This window comes from Ruditapes philippinarum, unplaced genomic scaffold (genome assembly GCF_026571515.1).
Source record: "Ruditapes philippinarum isolate M1 unplaced genomic scaffold, ASM2657151v2 ctg446_1_1_1_1, whole genome shotgun sequence".
In the NCBI taxonomy this organism is placed as follows: domain Eukaryota; kingdom Metazoa; phylum Mollusca; class Bivalvia; order Venerida; family Veneridae; genus Ruditapes; species Ruditapes philippinarum.
Window position 1 is genome coordinate 128,690 of NW_026862956.1, and position 23,510 is coordinate 152,199.

Genomic DNA, 23,510 nt, shown 5'->3' on the forward strand with positions numbered 1-23,510 from the left:
GTCTTTATATTTGGCATGGAGGTTAGTCATGATTAGTAGATGACCCCTATTGATTTTGAGGTCACCAGGTTAAAAGGTCAAGGTCACAGGGGCCTTGACTTCAAAAAGCTTGTCCGCCCAATAACTTAAGATTCCTTTGACCTACAGTCGTCATATTTGGCATGAAGGTTAGTCATGATTAGTAGATGACCCTTATTGACTTTGAGGTCACCAGGTCAAAGGTCAAGGTCACAGGGGCCTTGACTTCAAAAAGCTTGTCCGCCCAATAACTTAAGATTCCTATGACCCAAAGTCTTCATATTTGGCATGGAGGTTAGTCATGATTAGTAGATGACCCATATTGATTTTGAGGTCACTAGGTCAAAGGTCAAGGTCACAGGGCCATGACTTTAAAAAGCTTGTCCGCCCAATAACTTAAGATTCCTTTGACCCATAGTCTTCATATTTGGCATGGAGGTTAGTCATGATTTGTTGATGACCCTATTGATTTTGAGGTCATCAGGTCAAAGGTCAAGGTCACAGGGGCCTTGACTTCAAAAAACTTGTCCGCCCAATAACTTAAGATTCCTTTGACCCATAGTCTTCATATTTGGCATTGAGGTTAGACATGATTAGTAGATGACCCCTATTGACTTTGAGGTCACCAGGTCAAAGGTCAAGGTCACAGGGGCCTTGACTTCAAAAAGCTTGTCCGCCCTATAACTTAAGATTCCTTTGACCCACAGTCTTCATGTTTGGCATGGAGGTAAGTCATGATTAGTAGATGACCCCTATTAATTTTGAGGTCACCAGGTCAAAGGTCATTGATGTTGATCATGACTATAAGGTAACCCCTATTGACTTTGAGGTCACTGGGTCGAAGGTCAAGGTCACAGGGACCTTGACAAAAAAAGCTTTTCTTCTCAATTGCTAAAGAATGTCCTGTCTGCAATGTATTGATTTTGACATTTTCACATTTTAAGCTTGTAGAATACATAACTTAGCAATGCACTGGCTTAGTAACCTCAGATTTGGCAGGGAGGTTGTCCTTGAACGCTAAATGGCCACTGTTGATTCTGACAAAGTGGTATGCGGGGGTATTCACGCCAAGATAGTGGCAGTTCTAGTTTAGACAGTTGTACAAACATTTTAAAAGTAAAATGTTATCAACAAGAAACTTGGAATACTTGCTTATTATAACAAGATTATATAATACATTTGTAATTATTATAACAAAACAAGTGTTAACACTGCATGCGATGCTCTTGTATGACTTGATGTTGAAGACACAATGTGAATCTTCATGCTAAATATCTAAGCTCTTGTCACTAGTTTCTTAGGAAAAGATTTTTATCCAATGACCTATTCAAGGCGATATTTTAAAGTTGAAATCTGGGCACGGCCATTTTTTACCCCGTGGGCATGACTTGTTGCACCAGATAATGCTTCATGCTAAATACCAAAGCTTTAGGACATATAGTTTCAGAGAAGATTTAAATTTGTTTTCCTTTATTTGTCTATGTAAACTTAGTGACCCCCACAATGGGGATTACTATGACCCCAGGGGCATAACTTGTAGAGGACCACAATGTGATGCTACATGTCAAATACCTACACACTGGGTTTAGGAGATTTTCAAAGATTGATTTTTAATTCATATGACCTACTTATGCATAGACTGGAACCATTTATTATAATTTCTATTCACCTAAGGATAATTCCTATGAAGTTTAGTCAAAATCTACCAAGTAGTTACAGGAGATTTTGTCTGAAGGAATTCTGGGCAACACTGCTGTACACAATGAACTCTCATATTACGAGTGCCTTTAATTATTGCATGTCAAGACATTTTCAGTATGGATATGGTCATCCTTGTTAATCCTTATCAAACAATTGAGTTTTAATGAATTGTTAATATTGTCCAGTCTACAAAAATTATATTGTGCTTGGTGTTTAAACTACTATTTATAATTGGTCCTGATCAAGGTCATATAAGTGACCAAAACTAGAAGACTCCAATAAAAAATATTGTCCTGGTGTTGACATTTATTACTCTTTATTTTGAACTTGCCTTGGTTGATTACTATTTATAATAAATAAAACTACACATTATAGCAGTAATTTAATCTGCTTCTAAAGTAATGTAATAAGTTGTAGTAAAAAGTGAGATTTTATTCTTGCACTATTATCATGACACATTTAATGCTATCATCTGTCTGTCATAACAAATACTTAAACATTTTTCTCCCCATAATAATATGTAATAATCAGATAAAATGCTAGGTCAAGGTTTGTCAATTAGAACAGTTAAGATAACAAGATGCTAGTACACTGGTCTTAACCTACTTTTAGTTCACTTGTATTTACTAAGTGAACTTTACAATTTGAACATCTGGACATTAATCTTAAAAAAAATACTAGAACTATATTTAGCTCGACTAAGTCCATTGCAATATGGCTTTGAAACTTTGCACACTTGTTCACCATCATAACCCCAACTTGTAGACAGGAGGAGGTAACTGTATCAAGCATTTTGACAGAATTATGCCCCTTTTTCGACTTAGAATTTACTTTAAAATTTTTGTAATACCTTAAATATTTTCAAAGTCCATTGACTTATGGCTTAGAAACTTTGCAGTTGTTCACCATCATGACCCCAACCTGTAGACAGGAGATAACTTTATGAAGCATTTGGCAGAATAATGCCCCTTTTTCAACTTACATTTACATTTAAGTTTGCACTTCAGATATTTTCATATTCTATTGACATATGGCTTTGAAACAAGTTGAAATTTTATACTCTTCTTTGAGAGAATAATATGACTCTCTCCAAGGTATATAACACTCATGGAATTAAAGAAAAAATTTTCCCTTTTGTTAACTAATAAAATTTTACATTATCAAGGCTCTTTTACTTGAGCACTTAGAATAGTCAAGCGTTGCTTGACAGCTCTTGTTAAACTGACTGCCCACGTAATTCAACCTGAATCTATCTTGTCCAACTGGTGTTAGCTGACATCAGATTTACCCATATGCATACCTAGGAAAGAAACACTTGAATCTTATGCTCTCCATCCCAAATTTACCTGTCTATTAAACTATAGGGAACACAATTTCTTCACTCAGAGCTGACAAGTGAAATAAAGGTAAAGTACTTAAAGATGTTGTTCAAATAATGGCCCTTGGGTGAAAATTGGCCTCACCCCAGGGTCATTGAATTTTCTTATATGTGTATAGTAAAAACTTTAAAAATCTTCTTTTAAAAATCACAGAGCTAGATTTAAGATACAAAACATGAAATATCTTCTCGTTAATGTCTACCAATTATGTTCAAATAAAAGCCCTGGGGTCAAAATTGGTCTAGCCCAGGGGGTGGGAGGTCATTGTTTTTCCCTATATGTGTAAAGTAAAAACTGAAAAAATCTTTCTTTTAAAAAAACCCAAAGAGCTAGAGCTTAGATATTCTTCTAATGGGTGTCTACCAAGTTTGTTCAAATAAAAGCCCCTGGGTTAAAATTGGCCCTGGCCCGGGGGCCTATATAAAGGTGAGCGATTTCAGGGCTATCATGGCCCTCTTGTTTATAAAAAGTGAAAATAACCAGTAGTTTGACAGCTTCTTTATTGCAAAAACAATCTCAACAGAAGAAAGGAGTATAAAAACATGTTTGAATGTAGATGAGTATTATATAATACATGTATGCATAATAAAAGCTTTAAGAAACATTGAGGTATTTTAAAGTCGATTGTCATTTTATGACAAGATTTTCTGATATGTTTTTGTGATCTATTCCTCTTTTACTTTATCATTACATCAGCACACTGATAAAACACTGCAGGGGCATCTGGGTTCTTTGTTACATATTTAACCTGTAAAATAAACATCAGTTATTTCATAACAAACTTGCTTTTTATTATGCTATTTTCTTCCAAAATTACAGATTTTTCAAAGAAATATTATTGAACTTGTTTCCTTTATGAAAGGAGAGTTATGTCCTTGTGGCAGAACTGCATTTAGTAATTGATAAAGTTTTAATGCTGTTAATTAACTCTTCCATTGCTCGAACCAAAAGCTATAGCCTTTGTCACAAGTACATGTATAGAGTCGAGCCAGCGTGCACATTTATGCAGTCTGACCAGATCCTATTCTGGTAATCTGATATTGAATAGACTGTCCCAAATTCTAAGCAGGGCAAGTCCATTAAGCAAATTCTGCAGGTGAAGGGTTAGGGAAAGGTATCTTATTTTTATGAACATTATTTGATCAATCATTTATCATTTAAGCAGAGAAAGGTCAAGGTTTAACAATGGCTACATTAGATTTCAAATTCTCCATAAGATAACAACTGGTACATGTAAGTCAATGTAGCAGGTACATGTATTTTGTTTTCTATTTTTAGCTCACCTGAGCACATGGTGAGCTTTTGTGGCTCTTTGTTTTAAAAATCATGCCAAGGTATTAATGTTAAGAGAACTTTTTCCCTCACAAAAAAAAATTCTTATACATATACATCATGTAATGGAATTTTATTATTCTATATTAAAGATTAGTCACATTATGCTTGTGTTGGATGGAAATTTAGACCATATGACAAACAAAACAAAAATACCTGAAGTTGAGCTGGTCCATTTATTCTGAAAACAAGAACAAACCATCATTATAGCTATTTAGTCTTAGACAGAATAAGAATAAAGGATTTTAACTAGCTTAAAAGCAGAAATCAGCAATAACACTTCTTTGTCTAAGATAGTGAAGACAACACTGATGTCTTTAAACTTAAATGAACATTTTGTAATGGACAACAATGACACTTGATATCTTCTTCTCTATCTAAAACTCTGAACAAGTTAAATTACTTTGCCCACTGATTGCCCAATAGGCCAAGAGCATGAGCCCATTTAAAATTAAAATTTAAACGTGGGGGGTTTAAAGGTTTTATCCCTTTGTTGAGGGTTTTATGAAAAAAATTATCTGGGAAAAAGCGGGTTTTCATGGTACTGAAAAAAGGAAACGGGAAAATAGCGTTCTCATGGTTTCATGAAAAGGTCTGGGGCCCTAGCCCTCTTCATTGGGACCCTGAAAATGGGGTTCTGGGGCATTTGCGGCCTCATTGGGTTAAAATGGGAAAATTGACTGGGCATAGCGTTTTCATGGTAACCCTGGGAAAAAAGATCTGGGGCATAGCGCCTCATGGTACATGAAAAAATTTAATCTTGGGGGCATTAAACGTCTCATGGGACCCTGAAAAAATTTATCTAGGACATAAACTTTTTCATGGTACATGAAAAAATTTATCTAGGAAAATTTGGCGGGCTCATGGTACATGAAAATGGATATGGGACATAGCGTCTCATGGTACATGAAAATTGATCTAGGACATAGCTTCTCATGGTTACATGAAAAATGGATCTGGGACATAGCGTCTTCATGGTACATGAAAATTGATCTAGGACATAGCGTCTCACGGTACATGAAAATTGACCTGGGACATAGCGCCTCACGGTACATGAAAATGGATCTGGGACATAGCGTCTCATGGTACATGAAAATTGATCTGGGACATAGCGCCTCATGGTACAAGAAAATTGATCTGGGACATAGCGTCTCACGGTACATGAAAAATTGATCTGGGACATAGCGTCTCATGGTACATGAAAATTGATCTAGGACATAGCGTCTCACGGTACATGAAAATTGATCTGGGACATAGCGTCTCATGGTACATGAAAATTGACCTGGGGACATAGCGTTCTCATGGTACATGAAAATGGATCTGGGACATAGCGTCTCATGGTACATGAAAATGGATCTGGGACATAGCGTCTCATGGTACATGAAAATGGATCTGGGACATAGCGTCTCATGGTACATGAAAATTGATCTGGGACATAGCGTCTCATGGTACATGAAAATTGATCTGGGACATAGCGTCTCATGGTACATGAAAATTGATCTAGGACATAGCGTCTCATGGTACATGAAAATTGATCTGGGACATAGCGTCTCATGGTACATGAAAATTGATCTGGGACATAGCGTCTCATGGTACATGAAAATTGACCTGGGACATAGCGTCTCATGGTACATGAAAATTGACCTGGGACATAGCGTCTCATGGTTTGTCTCTCATAACTGATTCAGATATCAAGGGGGAAAAGTTGCAGAAAAATTGGTATGGTAATAACTGGAAAGTTACCTTGAAAAGTGTTCAATGTGTTAGATTTGTTGTAAAAAAACAACAGAAAAATAAACTTGATGGATCAGAATTATGGCAAACAAACATTTTTATTATCAAGCTTCTTTGTTGTCTCCTTACATTTCATGTACATACTTTGATATACAAGAAAATATTTATTAAAGAAAGTCCCTTTCAAATTAGTTGTTTGCTTAATCATAAATAATTGAGTGAAACACAATATGCTTCTATAGTTATTACATAATAACAGATAATAAGATAACATACCCTGATGGAACAAGTCCAGTCAATGTGTACAGGTGAAGAACTTTTTCTCCTGTATCTGGTACCCGAGCTATCTCCTTAACAACAGAACTTCCGTTTAAAATACTCACAGCAAAATAGCCCTGCAGGTAACATATACAAAATTGAAGATACTTTAGAGAAAAGATTTTTTTTGAGATTCATTGTGTAGTATACTAGTGATATAAAACTTTTGCTTTGATCAGGTTACTTTCTATTTAAAATCGTTACCCTTATTTTTTTATGCAAAGAACCTATATGAACATTAATTAAGAGTTCAACTTCAATGAGTTCATAAACTTTGAAGATGTGGGTATTAGATATAAATATCAGCCTAAGTAATGTCTGTTTAAACACGCAATATTTAACTTTGATAAGCAGGTTTTGATTATTTATTTTACAACTAGATTTAAATGGTTTGTGTAATTTGGTAGGGACACTGCCCTTGACAAGTTACTAACCATTAATGACTTTGAGGTCAAAGGTCAAGGTCACAATGACACTCAATGTAAAATCCTTCTTTCAACTCTCACTTAAAAAAGAATAATACTCTCACTTTAAAAAGAATAAAACTAGGTTTATGTTAATTTGTAGACACTGGATCCATCAATTTAGCCTTGTTATCATTTCCATAGTACAAAAAGCCCATATCAAATCCATATCACACCCCATATAACCTTGTTTTCATTTCAAAAGTCCAAAAATTTCATATCAAATTCATATCACACCCTATATAATCTTGTTTACATTTCCAGAGTCAAAAAGGTTTATATTAAATCCATATTGCATCCCATCTTGCCTTGTTTTCATTTTTTGAGAGTCAAAAATCCATATTAAATCCCTATTGTAATAGAAAAGTAACAAAATTCTGACAAAAAATAGTTGTGTGAAATAAAACATGGTTGAGGACAATACCGACTCTGCTGGACTTATACACAGCTGCAAAACCTAAATCACTCACCTAGTGCCTAGTCCAATATAGCTTTGATAGCTGTATACTTGTACAATAGAATTCAGTATTTTACTCAAAAAATGTATGATAACCTCATATTATTGTCTGGCAGAAAAGTTTGTGTTTATGTATGAGATAAAGATTGGACTTACTGGACTTGTTGACAACCAGTGATCAAGATTCTTCTGGAAGATAATGGAACTATTCTTTCCAGCTCTTTAAAGAAACAACTTTTTATTACTTAACATAAAATGAATAAAAAACACTATAACAAAACCAAAGCATTTATGTGAAAGACATTCATTTGATATTCTGTTAAATTCATATTGCACTTGCTGAAACTATAATAAGATAGGTTTGTAGTTCTTGCAGACTGTTTAACATCTTAATATTTTATCGATTTTTCTTGTTGTCATTTTAAACCTTTTATTGTTTAAACAGATTTTATTTTATACAAGTAACAATAGAAAAACATAATAGTAAAATCATCTTTTGAATAAATGCATTTTCAAGAATAAACATCTTACAATAAGGTTGTCAAAGGCTCCTCTCCTGGTCTACCACCACATGGTTCTTTCAACAGGATACAATCATTTGATGCTACAATATATAGAAATCTTATTTTAGAACAATTGAGATGGCAGCTCAAGCAAAGATGACATGTGTATTACAAAATATAATGACTAAACTTTGTCGACATGCTTCATTTAAGCACGGCAGTTTGTGGGGGTAAATCAGCTTTGACTTTTCCCTGGCTGAATAAAACCTAACCAAAGGAGAGGGATGTTTAGTGGGGATTTAACAATTTAATCGATCCCGCTGGTGGAAATTATACCAAGTACTACGCCATTAACTGTGGGTAGTGGCTGCAGTTTCAAATGCATTGCAGATATCAAATGTACATCATCTGAATCACAAATGCGTTTACAACATACATATTTTTGTTATATTTTTTAGTGCAATTTTTATTTACATTGTACTGTAAATTTATCATATTGTTAAAAAATTGGTGGAAGACCCTCTCATAGATTATTATTACCAGAGAAATAGATATGTTACCTAAATCTCTATCATTACTTTGAAAAATGGCACCATTAAATAAATATAAAATATGTCTTAAAGCAGCATACCTCTAGATTTGTGCTAATTTTCATGATTTTTTCTTTTTGCAATTGTGTATCAAAGTATAATTATGTGAGTGAACAAAAAAGTAATTTATATACTGCGAATGGTACTTACAATCCATGTAAATAACCAAAAAGGAGGTCTCTTTATGTAAAGTAGCCAATTCTGTGTTAGTCATGCAAAATTTGCCATTTTATGGTGATAAATACTGCAAAGTGTCCACATTATGTAGATCTATCATTACTTGAATCTTTTAACTTCTTAGTACATTTTTTCTCAAGATTGATTTTGGTGAAATTTTTTGGCTTATCTGGAGGCATGCAGCTTCTATCTGTAAGACCTTGATTTCTGATTACTTTAAGTAATGTTTTCTTAGTCTGGATGTAGGCAGGTATATATTTTCATGTGTTCACCTGTACATGACCTGGTCTGTCTGATAAGATGAGAACCTGTGCATGTGCAAAAGAAAGACCTCAAACAATTTGCTTTTGTTTAGAAAAATATAGACCAGTGACATACAATATACACTGATAGTCTAATTAAGAGATGTATAACCACAGATTTATAAATCCGTAGTATAATGTATGTTAAATAAAGATCTAAATCGGTAAGTTCGTAGTCTTATCAATGTCTGTATTTTGTAATGCAAATATGGAATGACTGTAATGAGTCCACCTATTGTTATGGGGGGAGGCAAGTCGGGGGTCTAGCCACAGGGGATTCTGTCATTTTTTTTCCTTTCCCACTATATATATAATATCAGCTGTAATATTATATATATAGATTTAATAAAAAAATGACAGCTTTCCCTGTGGGTCGTCGTTTTTAGTTGTTAAAATCAAATGTCAGTACCTGGTGTGTTTAACCCAGTCATAGAGCCCCTCTGATGGGGACTTAAAAGGCACATGTGAGCTGAGGTCAGCTCCAAAACGACCACAACAACAGCAGTAGAAAAAAATATCTTCATTGTCATTTTCTTCCCGGTTGCATAAGTATACACACTTTACAGAACACCGGGTTCAAATGATCACATGATATATCAGGTGACGAAAATTTCATCACGTGATTATAATTTCACGTTCGCTGTACATACAGCACATTACTTTACTAATAGATTTTCTTGGTTGGAGACATTGTATAAAGTAAGGCAAATTGGAAGATATGCTAACTTAAATATGTCTTTCATTGTTCAACTAGTATGGCGACACTGATTTTATCCATAGTAATTTTGTACAGCTCGCAATAATTCACTATCAACAGATGTCCGATCTCAGCTATAAAGTACACATCACATATCAGACAACAAAGATAGGTCAGGATTAATTTTGGTAAACGATTTTGACACAATTTGTACATATCGTAAGTGCAAATGTATCTTAACAAATATTTAACCAATTCATTGAAAGTGCAAATTGACATGAAATTTTCTTGTGAAAATTCAAAAATAGTTTTGGAGAAACATCGCAATTTCATCTCACCAACATGATTTTTGTTGAAAATGAAAAGGGTAATATATTATAAATCCTGGCAATATTAAAAATAAACGCTGAAATAAAGTAAACGTGAGTTTGTTTGTACTCGTATTTGGCTGAAGAAATGTTTATTTCCGGAGTTTTAATTGAATCTTGGACACATGTCTATTAGCTATAACGTACAACAGTAATGATAACACAACACTTATTGGTAAAACAAAAACCCATAAACAATTGGTATTTAACTACATTTTTATTGCATAAAAGCAAAAAAAAATGTTAAAGAACAACAGTACATTTCATACAAACAAAACGGACTAATTATGAAACATATATAACAATTGAGCAAACATATTAACGTCAAGAAACAGCTGTCTCACAAACGGAATGAGGTATTTCATAGTCAGTTTAAATAACAACGTATATAGAAATGTCATCATATCGTCGAGTTGAACTCCCTACATGATTGTAACATCGGCACACTGGTAAAACACCGCTGGAGCCTGTGGATTCATCGTCACATAGGTTGCCTGAAATACCAAAATAAAACTTACATTTTATACTGTGCGCAATACCAGAATGAATTATCATACCCCTTAGTATTTCCAATATTGATAACATAAACGTATTTTCATCACCTTTAGCGTACATTTATTATTACTTTATTTCGTTTGCCTGTTGAAAGTAGAATAAGAAATTTGCAACGAATTGTGAAAGAGCTGCTGTAATATTAAAAATAATACAAACTGTAATAACTTTCTAGTAGAAAATATGTATATATATACAGTGTATTACATAATAAAAAGAAAATATTTTACCTGCAGTACAGCCTGTCCAGTCATACTGGAAATAAAAACAAAACAATTGTCTTTTATTGCATAATCCTTTAGAATAAAACCTATATTGTTTAAGATAAGGATACAGTTTACGAATATATGTTTAATTGTTGTAATCAGTGACATGAACTTTGAGAAAACAGACGGTGATAATGACAAGGAAGTGAAAAGTTATTTTTGCCGTTAAGAATGATCAGACTTTAAACTTGAGGTAACAATAGACAGTTCCGACATCGAATAAATCAATAAAGAAAAACGTTAATAACTTACGTTGCTGGTACCATGCCCATGATTGTGTAGAGAGTGAGAGAAGCTTCACCCATGTCTGGTACCCGGCCTATTTGTGTTGTTATGCTTCCTTGCATAAGGCTGACAGCAAAGTAACCCTGAAAAAAGTGATAACAAAATATTCTAACTATATCCTTCCTGTTTTGTAGAAAATAATTCAACTTTTGTTTTAAGGCTATTTTAATTGATGCTTATAATGGTAGTAAAACCAGGGACTTTTATATATTTGTACATTGTGTATAACCAAAAGAATTTTTATAATTGTTGACACAATTGATATGGTGTCGCAATCATGAATGGAATGATACACTTACTGGTGTTGCTTGTGCCCAGTGATCAAGATTTTTCTGTACGATAATAGATGCATTCGACCCAGCCCTAAAACGAAAAAGAACTACATGTACATAAAACAACAGAAACAAACTCAAACCGCATTTTGAAAGGAACAATTGTCAGAAAGTGTTAGACTTGGTTGGCAACATTATTGGGTGAAAAAGTCCGACAACAATAAAATGTGATGTCAATTTTAAGCACTAATATGATAGATGCAAACTTCATAAACAAACACAGTCAACAAACAATTAACGTTCTAGTTGAATTTTTATATATTTCTATAAATTGATTGGAGTACAAATGTACAATTTTAGCGCAAAGACAAATTAAAGAGCTCTTTCGATGAGAAAGTTGTACGAATCACGCAACCAAACTATAGAAGTAGTTGTACGGGTGTGATAAAAATCTTACATTAATGTTATCATTGGTTTTGCGAGTGGTCGGCCCCCACATGGTGAATTCAACAATATGCAATCGTTTGACCCTGTAGAAATATAATTTGAACATTAATCATTATCATAACAAGTGTAATTACTATGTTTAAAAATCATATCATGTAATGTTAACCATTGTTTTTTCTCAATTAAATACTAATATAATGTAAATATTTTTACGAAAGAAATTGACAGCATATACACCTCTTCTTCTTACAAAAAGTCGATGTAATTGCTTAAATATCATTTACAGTTTAAAAAGATTTGTGTCAAGATTCACTACAAAATGTATTGCGTGCTTACTGAACCTCAAACGTTTAAACTGTTCTTTTTTTGTAATTTATCTAATCATCTGTAATGCATTACCTTTTTTGTTCAAATCCATCATAGATCCTCTCTGGTGTGGACTAATGAGGCACATGTGAGCCGACGCTATGGCCAAAACGACCGAGAAACATGCTGCAGACAGGATAGTATTCATCTTCAGATTGTAGTATCTCTTTGAATCTAAACTGTGAGGTTTGTGCACAATTTATAGTAATATTGTCGTCACATGACTTGTCACATGGTTCTAGATTTGTCAAATGATCTTTATCTTGTAGGGTCTCATGTCCTGAAAACCGTAAATATGTGACTTTCTATGGTGGCTGATTTACGCCATGCCGCATTTTCAATTTTTCAGTAAAGGTAAACTTTGTCCTGTCTTTGTGTTTTCGCATTCTCAAAGCGAAAAATTGAAATAATAAGATATATCTAATATATAAGATACGTGTTTTCGATTACATATTTCGTGCCATAGCTTTTTCGCGGCAAAATAGGAGATTAAGTCTATCTTTGAGGTGTTTTCGATTTTTTGCATTGTTGCAGTTTCGCTTTTTTTGCCAGCAATGTTACTCTCACTTTGATGCATGTTCGCTTGTTACAATGTTTCGCATTTTTGACATTCTCGAAGCAAAAAGCAAAAGGATGACATTATATGACAGAGCTTTTTATTTTTGTGTACTGTTCAAGTTTTCAAAAAATAACTTACTGGTCAATTACAAGAACCATATTATGCTTCTGTTACTTTTTAACAATTAGTACAGATATAGTGATATATTTGGTATGGAAGTCAAAATACTACTTTGATTACATTTTAGTTATTTGAAGATTTAAAGCTTCTTTTTAGGAGTAAAATATCTGACAAGCTCCAAAAACTTATTTAAACATTAAAAAACTAATATCAGCCCTTTCTAAAAAATGTGCCTTGTGATTTGTATTTTTTTCTTCAATGAATGTAATGAATTCATATAATTAATTCCATTTCAACATACAAATCATTTGAAAGGAAAGCGCATGTATCTAATTCTTGAGTAAATTAATTGAATTGTATTTTACTTAATTATATTAGATATAAAAAGATAAAAAGATAAAACAAAATATAGCTCATACTTATACTTATTTATTATGTCATAGTTTTTTTGTTGTTTTTTTTTGACTTTGTATATTTAGGAAAGCTCCAAAGATGTCATTTAAGTTAATGTTTAAGTTTCAACGACTCCATGAAAATAGAACACACGCACTAAGTAAGATATGAAATCCAGAACATTGCTGTGTTTTTAAATGTAATGTTTCCGTAATAGTTCAATGTATAAATATCCTTGACCCCGCTTAGATTATCTTTGTCTTTTCTTAACCGCAAAGGAATGATAAGTTTCAAAGTATAAAGTTTATAAACATAGTTTAATTATATTTCAAGACATTAAAGCATTATGATAACATTTCTTTTAATGGTACTGTCAGTGATCACGCTATTGTTTTACATGTTTGAAAAGTACACACGTACATTTGTTTGTTTGTTTCATTTTACGCCTTTGTCAACAGTATTTCAGTCATATAGGCGGGTAGTTTCCTAACCATCGTTCCTGGAGAGTTACACCAGTACTAGACTACCTTCCTCCGCGCTAAACTACCAAAGACACACACGTACATAATCATATGCATGTGACATATAGTACATTAAAAAGTAATTATTTTGATAAAGATATGGACCAATTTGTAACATGTACAGAATAAACATGTACTGCTTCCTTATGCTTTAACCTACAAATTTATCTTGTATTTTTCATAAAAGTAAAATAACATGACATTTATTATATTATTTATTATTACATTTATACTTTTGTTATTTATCTTATGCAAGTTGTGCAAATTTGATGAAGACTTAATAAAAAAGGCACGTGAACAAAAAAACAAAACAAAAAAAACCCCGACAGATCTTTCATTCTAATATATATGAGCTGATAAAACCCAGAGAAACATATAGCACCAATAATCAATTTCATTCATTACCTTACATAACTTTTATCTTACAGCTGTCATAATTAATCTATATAATTTCTTATAATCCTATAAACAAAATGCATGTTTCTGTAGAAACATTTAGAACAACAAAACAAGATAGTAACAGATGACTTTTATTTCTGGAGCCTCGTTTCTTGCATATATATTTGCATAACAAGTACACGTAGCCATTGCATTGAAGTAATCAAATGAGCAAATATGATTAGATTTAATAGCATAACATAAATAAGAAACTCATATTAATGTAATACATTGTACAAAAGTTGCCCGTGATATGTATAATGATGCATTTCATATTTTCAAGTTGTTAACTGTATAAAAATTCATCATCCTGTGATTTGAACTCTCGGCATGATTTTTACATCGGCACACTGGTAAAACGCCGCTGGTGCATTTGGATTCATCGTCACATAGGATGCCTATAAATGCAAAAATGAAACAAGGTTGACAGTGTGCAGTGGTATTAATGGAGTAATTGGTATAAAATCTACCTAACGGAACATGTATATTCCATGCACGTTATAAGACAACGCACGTACCTTTTGGTGCAACACGTTAACACGCGTTAATGAAAATAATTTTGCAACGACGAAGGAGGTAGCATAAAACGTGGTTGCGACAGCGTTCCAAGTCAACGCAATATAGACAGCCGCACAAGTTTAAAAATAAATACATGTATTTCGACACATTTGTTTCGGGAAATTGTCAAAGACAGTCATTCTCTATCTTGGCGTGACCAAACTTAACATTGTCCGGCATGTCAAAAGCAAATTGTATATAATGTAATATAAAATCAACAAAAAGTTTTACCTGTAGAACCGCTGGTCCTGACAATCTGGAAATAGAACAAAATAGTAATGTAATTATGTAAATACTTATAGTAACTAAAATTAATAATTTATTCAACTGTTTACAAATCATTCTTTATTATAACTTTAATAAAAAGAATATTGCAAAAATGGAGTCATGCGGTCGAGTAACTTTTATTTAAAAAAAAGATGGTTGAAATAGATTAGAATGACAATTTGATTATGATGAAATTAGGAAATTGGTTATAATTTTTCTTATTTGGGTATTGTGCTTTAAACTAGTTACTTTCCTCACAAACATGATGCATTAGCTAGCCAAGGTCTGAAATCAATCTATATATTTAAATAGATTTTATAACCTATAAAATAATCGGAGTTTGAAGAAGTAAAAAAAAAAACTTGAGAATATTCGCCTGTAAATCTTTACTAGATATAACCTGGCAGACTTGGTATACATTTATTTTTACATTGAATTAGGCAGGATGACTCTCGAATAGAAAAATAATAACCAACAATCATTATAATAATAACAATTGTAAAAAAGTTTAGGATTTTACTATGTGTGTAAATATTAGTATGTTAAAATTTAATTGAAGTTACACAGTTTTACAAGATCTTAGTGGCTAAATTACAAATCAAGTGTAGTATATAGAAATCAAGTCAATAAAAGAAACTGTTGTGTATGTAAAAGTCTTGAACATGAATTTCATTATTGTTTGAATCAACTTATATTGACGAATATATATATATGTATATGTAATTGTAGTTTTCACAAAAGTCGAGTTGCAACTCACTTTGTTTACACTAATGTAATCGTATGTCGATCGAAAAAGTAATTATCATATTCAAGTCTATTGAAGCAAAAGGCACATACGATAGTGTTGTTTGCTTGTCTTAATTTTACCATTATAGTAATGCAGGTATATACATGTATATATATACTATAGAATTGGAATTTTCAAGGCTGATAACGGATTATTCTAAACCAGAACCTAACAGTCCATTGTATATACTTAATAAAATAATAATAATTAAGATATTTACGTTGCTGGTATCATGCCCATGATTGTATAGAGATATAGAGCATCTTCACCCATGTCTTGTACCCGGCCTATTTCCGTGAGCTTGTTACCTTGCATTATGTTTATAGCAAAATAACCCTGGAAAATGTAGTAAGATGTCCGTACAAAATATTATGCTTACTTTGTATATATAATATCCAACTTTATTGTTATATAGCAGAAGGTCATATAATTAATAATAATTAATCAATCTTTCGAGTCATACCGACTTATATTGTTACTGTTTGTCAAAGAACGACATCTCTGCATTCATTCATGAGCCTTATAAAATGCAAGTCGGAAGAAGGTTAGCATTTCAATACATTACTATCATATATAAGGTAAACTTACCGGAGTAGTCTGCACCCAGTGATCAAGATTTTTCTGTAAAATGACAGAGGTATTCGACCCAGCCCTGATACAAAAACATCAAGATAATTAAGACATCAGCAACAATCTCTTCTTAATATCATTAAATAATTATGATTTAATATTAACGCCTTTATTCTGAAATTATAACGTTTTTAAATATGATAGTTGTAATTACAGACTTTTCGTGGAAATGAAGGAAAATTTAACTCTTGAACAGAATTTTCAAAAATATTAGAATATCGAATAAACATTTTGCTATGCTTCAATGGGTAAACCTTCTTCAATTTTCTACATAAAGCCACCATTTCCTATGAGCAACTATGAAAAATTAAAATCAATTATTTGTTGCTTTCCACAGTTTTTAGTCATTTGAGCTTGAGATGACCAAAAAGAGCATAAAAACTCACTTTCAAGGGCAGATAACTTTGTAATTAGGACTATAACCCCTTTTTCATAATTTTTTTCCAGTCTTAGTCTATGTAAAATGTAGCGACTATGACAAATGTCTTATAGAATTTTGTTTTACAATAATTTGCCGAGTGAAAATTTGTAAAAGTTGACAAAATCGGATAAAACAAAATATATTATGTACTCCACTGAAAAAGTATTTCAGAACAAAGAAGAAGGAAAACTGTTACAATGAAGAAGCAACGGATGACACTAAGACAGACTATAGTGTAAAAATATACCTACATTAAGTATGTCATAGGTTGTTCGGAAGCTCTGCCTCCACATGGCCCGCTCATCAATATACAGTCGTTGGATCCTGTATATATGTATACACATGTATACTCAGAAATTATTTTAGAACATTCATCAATACCTCTCCCAATTCATATTTGAAAGTAAAATAAACAATAACCTTTCATAATTATTACACAATACAAAAGAATTCAATTCAATTCTACAATTGAATCTTAATTGTCATTTTTTATCTGATGTGATGAATATACTCAAGTCTTAATTTTACCTGTTGTGAAAACCGTTCGCTACGGAGAAAAAAAAAAAAAAAAAAAACAACAAAAAACAAAACATTCGGACAACAAAAAGTACCTTTTTTGTTCAAGTCCATCATAGATCCTCTCTGGCGCGGACTAATTAGGCACAAGTGGGCCGATGCCAGAGCCAACATACCCGCGAAGCACGCAACAAACAGGACAGTATTCATCTTTAATAAAATGTATCTGCTTCTATCTGAAATATCCTTTCTTTCTTATAGTTACATCTTCATCACGTGACAACTGAGATGAACCTGGATTTATAAAAAAAATAGTCTACATCTTTTTGGCGTTTGGTATACTTAACGACACAGAAATGTGACTTACATTAAACATACTGATTCAGGAATTATATACTTGTTTTGCTTTTGTTGCCATCAGAACACATGCAGAGACAATTGCTTCGGCCAGGATTTTCTTGGCAGTTGGTTAATATTTGTTGGTAAATGTTTCTTGTTCTTACATGTGACTATCAATTATATTGTATACAAAACAGGGCAGCGAAATCGGTATCCCAGTGGTTAAAATGATTTCCTTTACAGTCTGTAGAGTCATAGGTTGGTGAGGGTCAATCGGATGTACCATGTTTACTAATTTGTCTCATTTGTTGCTGGTACCACGTTATACAGTTTCACAATCTTATATGTTTTTGAATGATTTCTGCAGATTGATGCTAATTTTCATGAAATGTATTTCTATATGTTATAAGTAAAAAAGGAAAAAGGAAGTAATTTACACATTGCAAACAACAGTTACAATCTACGAAAATAAGCAAAAAAACAGGTCATAATATGCAAAAATAGTCCTTTTTGCTTTAGTCAATCTATTCAAGTATGGTGATAAATATCACTCATTGCATATAACACGTCAAATATTCATTGAAGTGTGATTTTAAAGTCTTTCTACATATTTCTCAATTTAGATTTTCTTTAAGTTTTGTTGACTCATCTGGAGGCATGCAGCTTTAATTCATTTGTAAGATGTAATACGCAAAAAGAAACTGGCGTCTATCACCAAAATCTATGGACTTTTCATCACACTAACGTGTTTATAAAACAAACTCCATAGCACTTTACCAACCATTAACAGCTTAGATATATAATAAAAAAGTGATTTAAAGTTTAATTTAAATGTTGATATTAAGGTCGCAGTTTTGAAAAGAAAATATGTGAAGGGTAATGGTAAAAAATATCAGATTTTATGATTAAACAATTCGAAGAACAGTAAGCTTATGCTACAATTAAGAGTACGAGAGAACATCGGTGTCGCGTGCAATTTCATTGTTTTTACAAAGTTAGATTAACGTTCTATAAAATAAGCGCACTTATTAGACTATTTTCTCATATGATTATTGTCCCATAAAGATAGACAGAGGAAGAGTGAGGGTCAGTTTAAATTATCAATGACTAAAGCAGCATGTCCCCCAGATACATACTAATTTAATAAGAACAAAAAAGAAGATATTGCTAAAAATAGTTAATTGTCAAATGACCAAAAAGTGATCGGAACTAGCGTTAGACTATAACTATCCTTACAAAATACATTTCTATCTTATGTGTCAAACTATTCGAAATTATCACTTAATGTATTTACAACGGGGAATCAGTCATATATTGTCAAGAACATGCAGAAAGTCACTCAGATAGGAAGAGTAAGGAATATGAAAATTTTACCCATTTGACCAGTGCAGACTAAGATCAACATTACCCCCCACCCCACCCCCGTTCAGTCTGATGTTGGACTGCGTGGTTTGCTATCCAATCATTTCTCTATAATATTACATGTAAATAGTTTTGTCCAGATTGAAAAAATGGACAAGTGAATCTAAGATATTTAACGTGGTTATGGTTAGGGTTAAATATAAGTTTCATAACTTGATGAAAGGCCTAAAATCGCTCATCAATTCCACTTCCTGACATCTATAGTTTAGCACATGATACGGATGTTTATAAATTTCCGGTATATATTTGTATATTTTCTATATTTAACGTATATACAAATTTGGCCCTCAGAAGTATCAAGAGTGATTTTACTGACTTCTTTTTCATGTCATTACGATATGGTTTAAAGTAAAAGGGATATTCTTAGAGCATCTGGATTTGGCTCACATAGAGTTTATTTGAATGGATCACATTCGGCGTGGAAACCGCTCCCCCAGTAAAATCGAGATCATATTATATATGAGAGAGCGGCTTTAGACCTATTATATAAGTCCATATGATTTAGATATGGAATTTAGAACACTGCTCTATTAATTACAACGTTTCCATAACAATTCAATTAAAGGTCGGATGTGTCCACGACCTACTTAAATATTATCTTTGACTGTACTATTTAGCAAATGAATAGTTATCTATGGTCTACATTTTTGACAAAACATGTTCTATAATTTAATGAAAAATAATATTTCAGAAAACTGCCATATGCTAATTGTACCGTTATTGAACCGTATTTCTGAATTAAATTTCTCTAACATAATACAGAACAGAACATATAATTTATTTTGAATTAAGCGTATACAGCTCATCTTCATATACATCAAACTAACACATACATGCATGAATATGAAAAATGGTAAACCATATCAATAAATGAAATAAACTAGTGATAAAACAGGTACAAATGTACTTACAATGAAATTAAATATATATTTTTCTCTCATACAAAACCGTTATCATAAAATAGGGAAACTATGCTTGAAAGTTTTGGGATTCCGCAAGCTTCAAGTTTCGGTCCATCAACACAACAACGAGATAGTTATTCGTTTATGTATGAATCTGATTAGGAATAAAATGAGGCTGAAACTAGAAATTTAAACATGTTAAAATTCAAAGAAAAATAAAATAAATAAATAAAAAGTAGTAAAAACAAATAAATAAATGGTGTCATATACTAAACAATGGGAGAATTTGTAAAGGAATTATCTGAAGCCTCGTAAGGAATAAAATATATTATTATAAAATATTGTATATATATTTTTTCTTCAACCGTTGTTATGAAGCAGTTTACAATACATTGTAATTAGCCCGGGGTTCTATCGGAAAATGTTCAAATATAAATATCATACATGAATGAGATGTTTCTTCTATTTAATAAATGGTCCTTTTCCAAGGTCTGTCAAAAATTTATTTCTTAAGATCCAATTAAATGTCATTTTTAAACTATTTTCAATGTCTGCCATTTTGGGCACTTTCAGAGGAGGTTACTATGGTATCACGGTAATCCCCCAAAATGCAAGTATGGATGGATAGATGGGTCAAAATCTTCAAGTTAAGTTGTGAAAAACTTCCAACAGTGAAATTGCTACAATATTCAAACTATATGAACAGAAAATATGTCGGTATATGTGATTGTAACATATTTTAATAGACTGTGTAAAACAATTAAGGGAAATAGTAGTCAAATATGAAGATTTTACAAAATATTTTTCTTCCCACGAATATTCATTATTCACAAAATTAAATTTATTGGCAGATGAAAAAGAAGTAAGTATGCCAGTTTTAAAAATATTAGCACCATCGTGTGTTGCTTTTACTAGAAAATGTTATTTTAATATATCTACTTTATTTGTTGAGGAATTATTTTCGAACTTCAAATATATGTCGCTTATCATTACACCTACATCATATGTGAGGAGGGTCATAACTCTAGCACAAATATTTTAGAATTATCTCCCCCTTAAATTTAGTATTTTCTATATGTTTTACTCAATTTTCTTTTCTTTATAACTTCTTTATTTCTTGATATATTAAATTAAAACTTCATAATTATATAGGTTTGCCATCACCAGTCACAACTTAAATGATAAGGTTCTCAACTCTAGTATCAATATTTAGTATTTTCTATATATTTTGCTCAATCTTTATTTTCTTCAGAGATATACATTTGTACTTCAAACTTTAAATCCTTTCTTGGTATTAATAAAAAAACACATATCATTTTTATTTGTTTGGGTCGTCAGACCAAACAAATAATGGTAGCGAAATTTCAGAGTCTAATGTTGTTAATTGCAAATGCCGAAAGTAGTCCACTTTTTTGAAGCGGTTACTTCCCTTTTGTATGTACACTAATGCCGAAAAATTCAGGGGAGATCACTGCGTAAAGATGGTCAGAGTCAGGCGCATCAATTTTCAAGCAAAGTAATTCCCGAATGGTCTAAGATTTCTAATATTGTTTTATTGTATTTTCTGATCGAAAATAACTAAATACAAAGCGGACATTCAATCTCTGACACAGAAGTTTACGACAAACCTAACAACAAGTAGTTCTCAAAACAGCTTAAAACTAGCGATTTAAAAGAAAGAAATATTTATTTTGTTACAAGTATCCAACAAATTACAACGCATTTAAAGTTAAACAATAGCGTTGGCTTATAAAATTGTCAATAAATGCACAATCACAAATTACGCGGATGAATATGATTTTATCAATGAAAATACTATTTTTAGCGCTGTCGATTACCGAATACTACACAAACCGAGTAGTGGAATATATAGATTCTACATGTCGGACTGTTTGGGCGAGAGGATTTCCGCTAAAATATTTACTTCAATTTTAAACAACAGGTTTACCCTGAACAAAATACCTCGAAATTAATAAGGTTTACAAACCCGAAATGCAATGGAAGTTCTAAATTTAGAATGACTTGATATTATTCAGGGGTTCTGTGTATAACTTTTCCGTGGTACAGTGGTAACGCGCTCGCTAAGTGAGTGAGAGGTCTCGAGTTCGAATCCCAGTCGAGGATATTTTTTTTTTGTTAAATTCTTTTTTAAGTGTTTTTGTTAAGGAAGTAGCCATGATATGCAAGGATAAAGTGTGGTTGTCGTAAAAAATGAACATAAATGATTTTTTAATGCAACTCTAGTTATGCAGAATTCCGTATGTATCAAACTCTGGTGCCTTGCAAAATGAATTATAATACAAAAAAATAAACTTATACAGGAAAATGCATACAGATATACAGTACGATTTAGATTGTAAAGATCAGAAAATACCACAGAACTTGCAGCCCTTTGATTCTTTATAAATATACATGCTTATAGTAAGCTTCAGGATTATTTACATCTGTGTTAAACAACAGTTAAAGTCGTAACAAGCCCTAATTTAGAATAATATGGTTTTCTTCAGGCCGTTCACATATTAATTCACCGTGGCTGAAGAGTTTTCGGGCTCGCTTAGGAAGCGAGAGGTCTGGAGTTCAACTCCCAGTAAAGGTAACTCATTTTTTTTTCAAATTGTTAAAGTCAAATAAACATTGGATTGAATATCAGTGTTGCAATTTGTCTTATGGTCAATTTACTACAATTAAAACGCTGGAAAGCATTGGTGGCACTATACATATAATCCCACAACCTGCACCTTTCTTACATTCTGAGACCCAAACAAATTCAGCGCCTTCTGTGCTTTGATTTATAGTTTTGCCAGAGATGTAGATAACATGTTATCTATGTCTCTGTTTGACGACTTTCATTACTGCGTGCAGAATTCAAATATTGATATTCGAGCAACTGTCTCCTCTGACAGCTCTTGTCATCTTGACGGCTCTAACATTTTTTTTCTTGGCTCATGCACGGAGAATGGTTGAGCACATTATCCTTCTGACAACCCTTGTTATCATTGTTTTACTGTTTGGATTTTGTTTACTAGAAATAAATCCTGAACAAATAATAAGGAATCGAGTTTTGTGCTACCTTTTTTTATTTATAAACCGTTTATCAGCGAGTGTTCATATCTATTAAAATGTCGCATGCAGATTTTGTTTTAGTAACAGTGCTGGTTTTAGTCTTATCCAAAGGTCCACAGCCCTGCATTCGTTATCTATATTTCAGGTATAATTTTCTTTCTAAATATTGAGAATTCAATTCTTATTTCCTCTATAGGAGCAAGCTACCTTTTTAGTACTTCTTAAACATTAGAGTGTAATTTTAAAGAAGAAATTAAGGCATACACTATACGTGTTTCCCAATTCGACCTGGTGAAATTATTTCACCAACTTTGATGTTTATCATCATGTTCGTTTGAGATATTTT

At 32.3% G+C, this 23,510-nt stretch overlaps 2 protein-coding genes across 2 annotated transcripts; both read right to left on the reverse strand.

Moving 5' to 3' along the window:
* Nucleotides 1–3,581: 3,581 nt before the first annotated feature.
* LOC132720737 (uncharacterized) lies at nt 3,582–17,693 on the reverse strand. Its single transcript, XM_060704930.1, has 18 exons — nt 17,534–17,693; nt 17,174–17,246; nt 16,460–16,523; nt 16,092–16,207; nt 15,049–15,073; nt 14,583–14,657; nt 12,262–12,376; nt 11,873–11,945; nt 11,443–11,506; nt 11,111–11,226; nt 10,823–10,847; nt 10,467–10,534; nt 9,385–9,533; nt 7,935–8,007; nt 7,560–7,623; nt 6,441–6,559; nt 4,587–4,611; nt 3,582–3,846 (listed from the first exon to the last, which is right to left on the reverse strand). Exons 1-18 carry the CDS (start codon nt 17,646–17,648, stop codon nt 3,775–3,777), a joined length of 1,431 nt encoding a protein of 476 aa, XP_060560913.1. The 5' UTR covers nt 17,649–17,693; the 3' UTR covers nt 3,582–3,774.
* Nucleotides 10,239–12,421, reverse strand: LOC132720748 (uncharacterized). The gene is made up of 6 exons (XM_060704944.1): nt 12,262–12,421; nt 11,873–11,945; nt 11,443–11,506; nt 11,111–11,226; nt 10,823–10,847; nt 10,239–10,534 (listed from the first exon to the last, which is right to left on the reverse strand). Exons 1-6 carry the CDS (start codon nt 12,374–12,376, stop codon nt 10,463–10,465), a joined length of 465 nt encoding a protein of 154 aa, XP_060560927.1. The 5' UTR covers nt 12,377–12,421; the 3' UTR covers nt 10,239–10,462.
* Nucleotides 17,694–23,510: the final 5,817 nt, after the last annotated feature.

Coding starts and splice junctions, on each gene's coding strand:
- LOC132720748 (XM_060704944.1), bottom strand. CDS start 12,376: ATGAATACTATCCTGTCTGCAGCATGTTTCTCGGTCGTTTTGGCCATA. Junction 11,507..11,872: donor AAACCAATGATAACATTAAT/GTAAGATTTTTA, acceptor TTTTCGTTTTAG/GGCTGGGTCGAATGCATCTA. Junction 11,227..11,442: donor ACTGGGCACAAGCAACACCA/GTAAGTGTATCA, acceptor CACTTTTTTCAG/GGTTACTTTGCTGTCAGCCT.
- LOC132720737 (XM_060704930.1), bottom strand. CDS start 17,648: ATGAATACTGTCCTGTTTGTTGCGTGCTTCGCGGGTATGTTGGCTCTG. Junction 10,535..10,822: donor CTGGACAGGCTGTACTGCAG/GTAAAATATTTT, acceptor TTGGTATTTCAG/GCAACCTATGTGACGATGAA. Junction 8,008..9,384: donor GACTGGGTTAAACACACCAG/GTACTGACATTT, acceptor TATATATTGTAG/CATCAAATGATTGTATCCTG.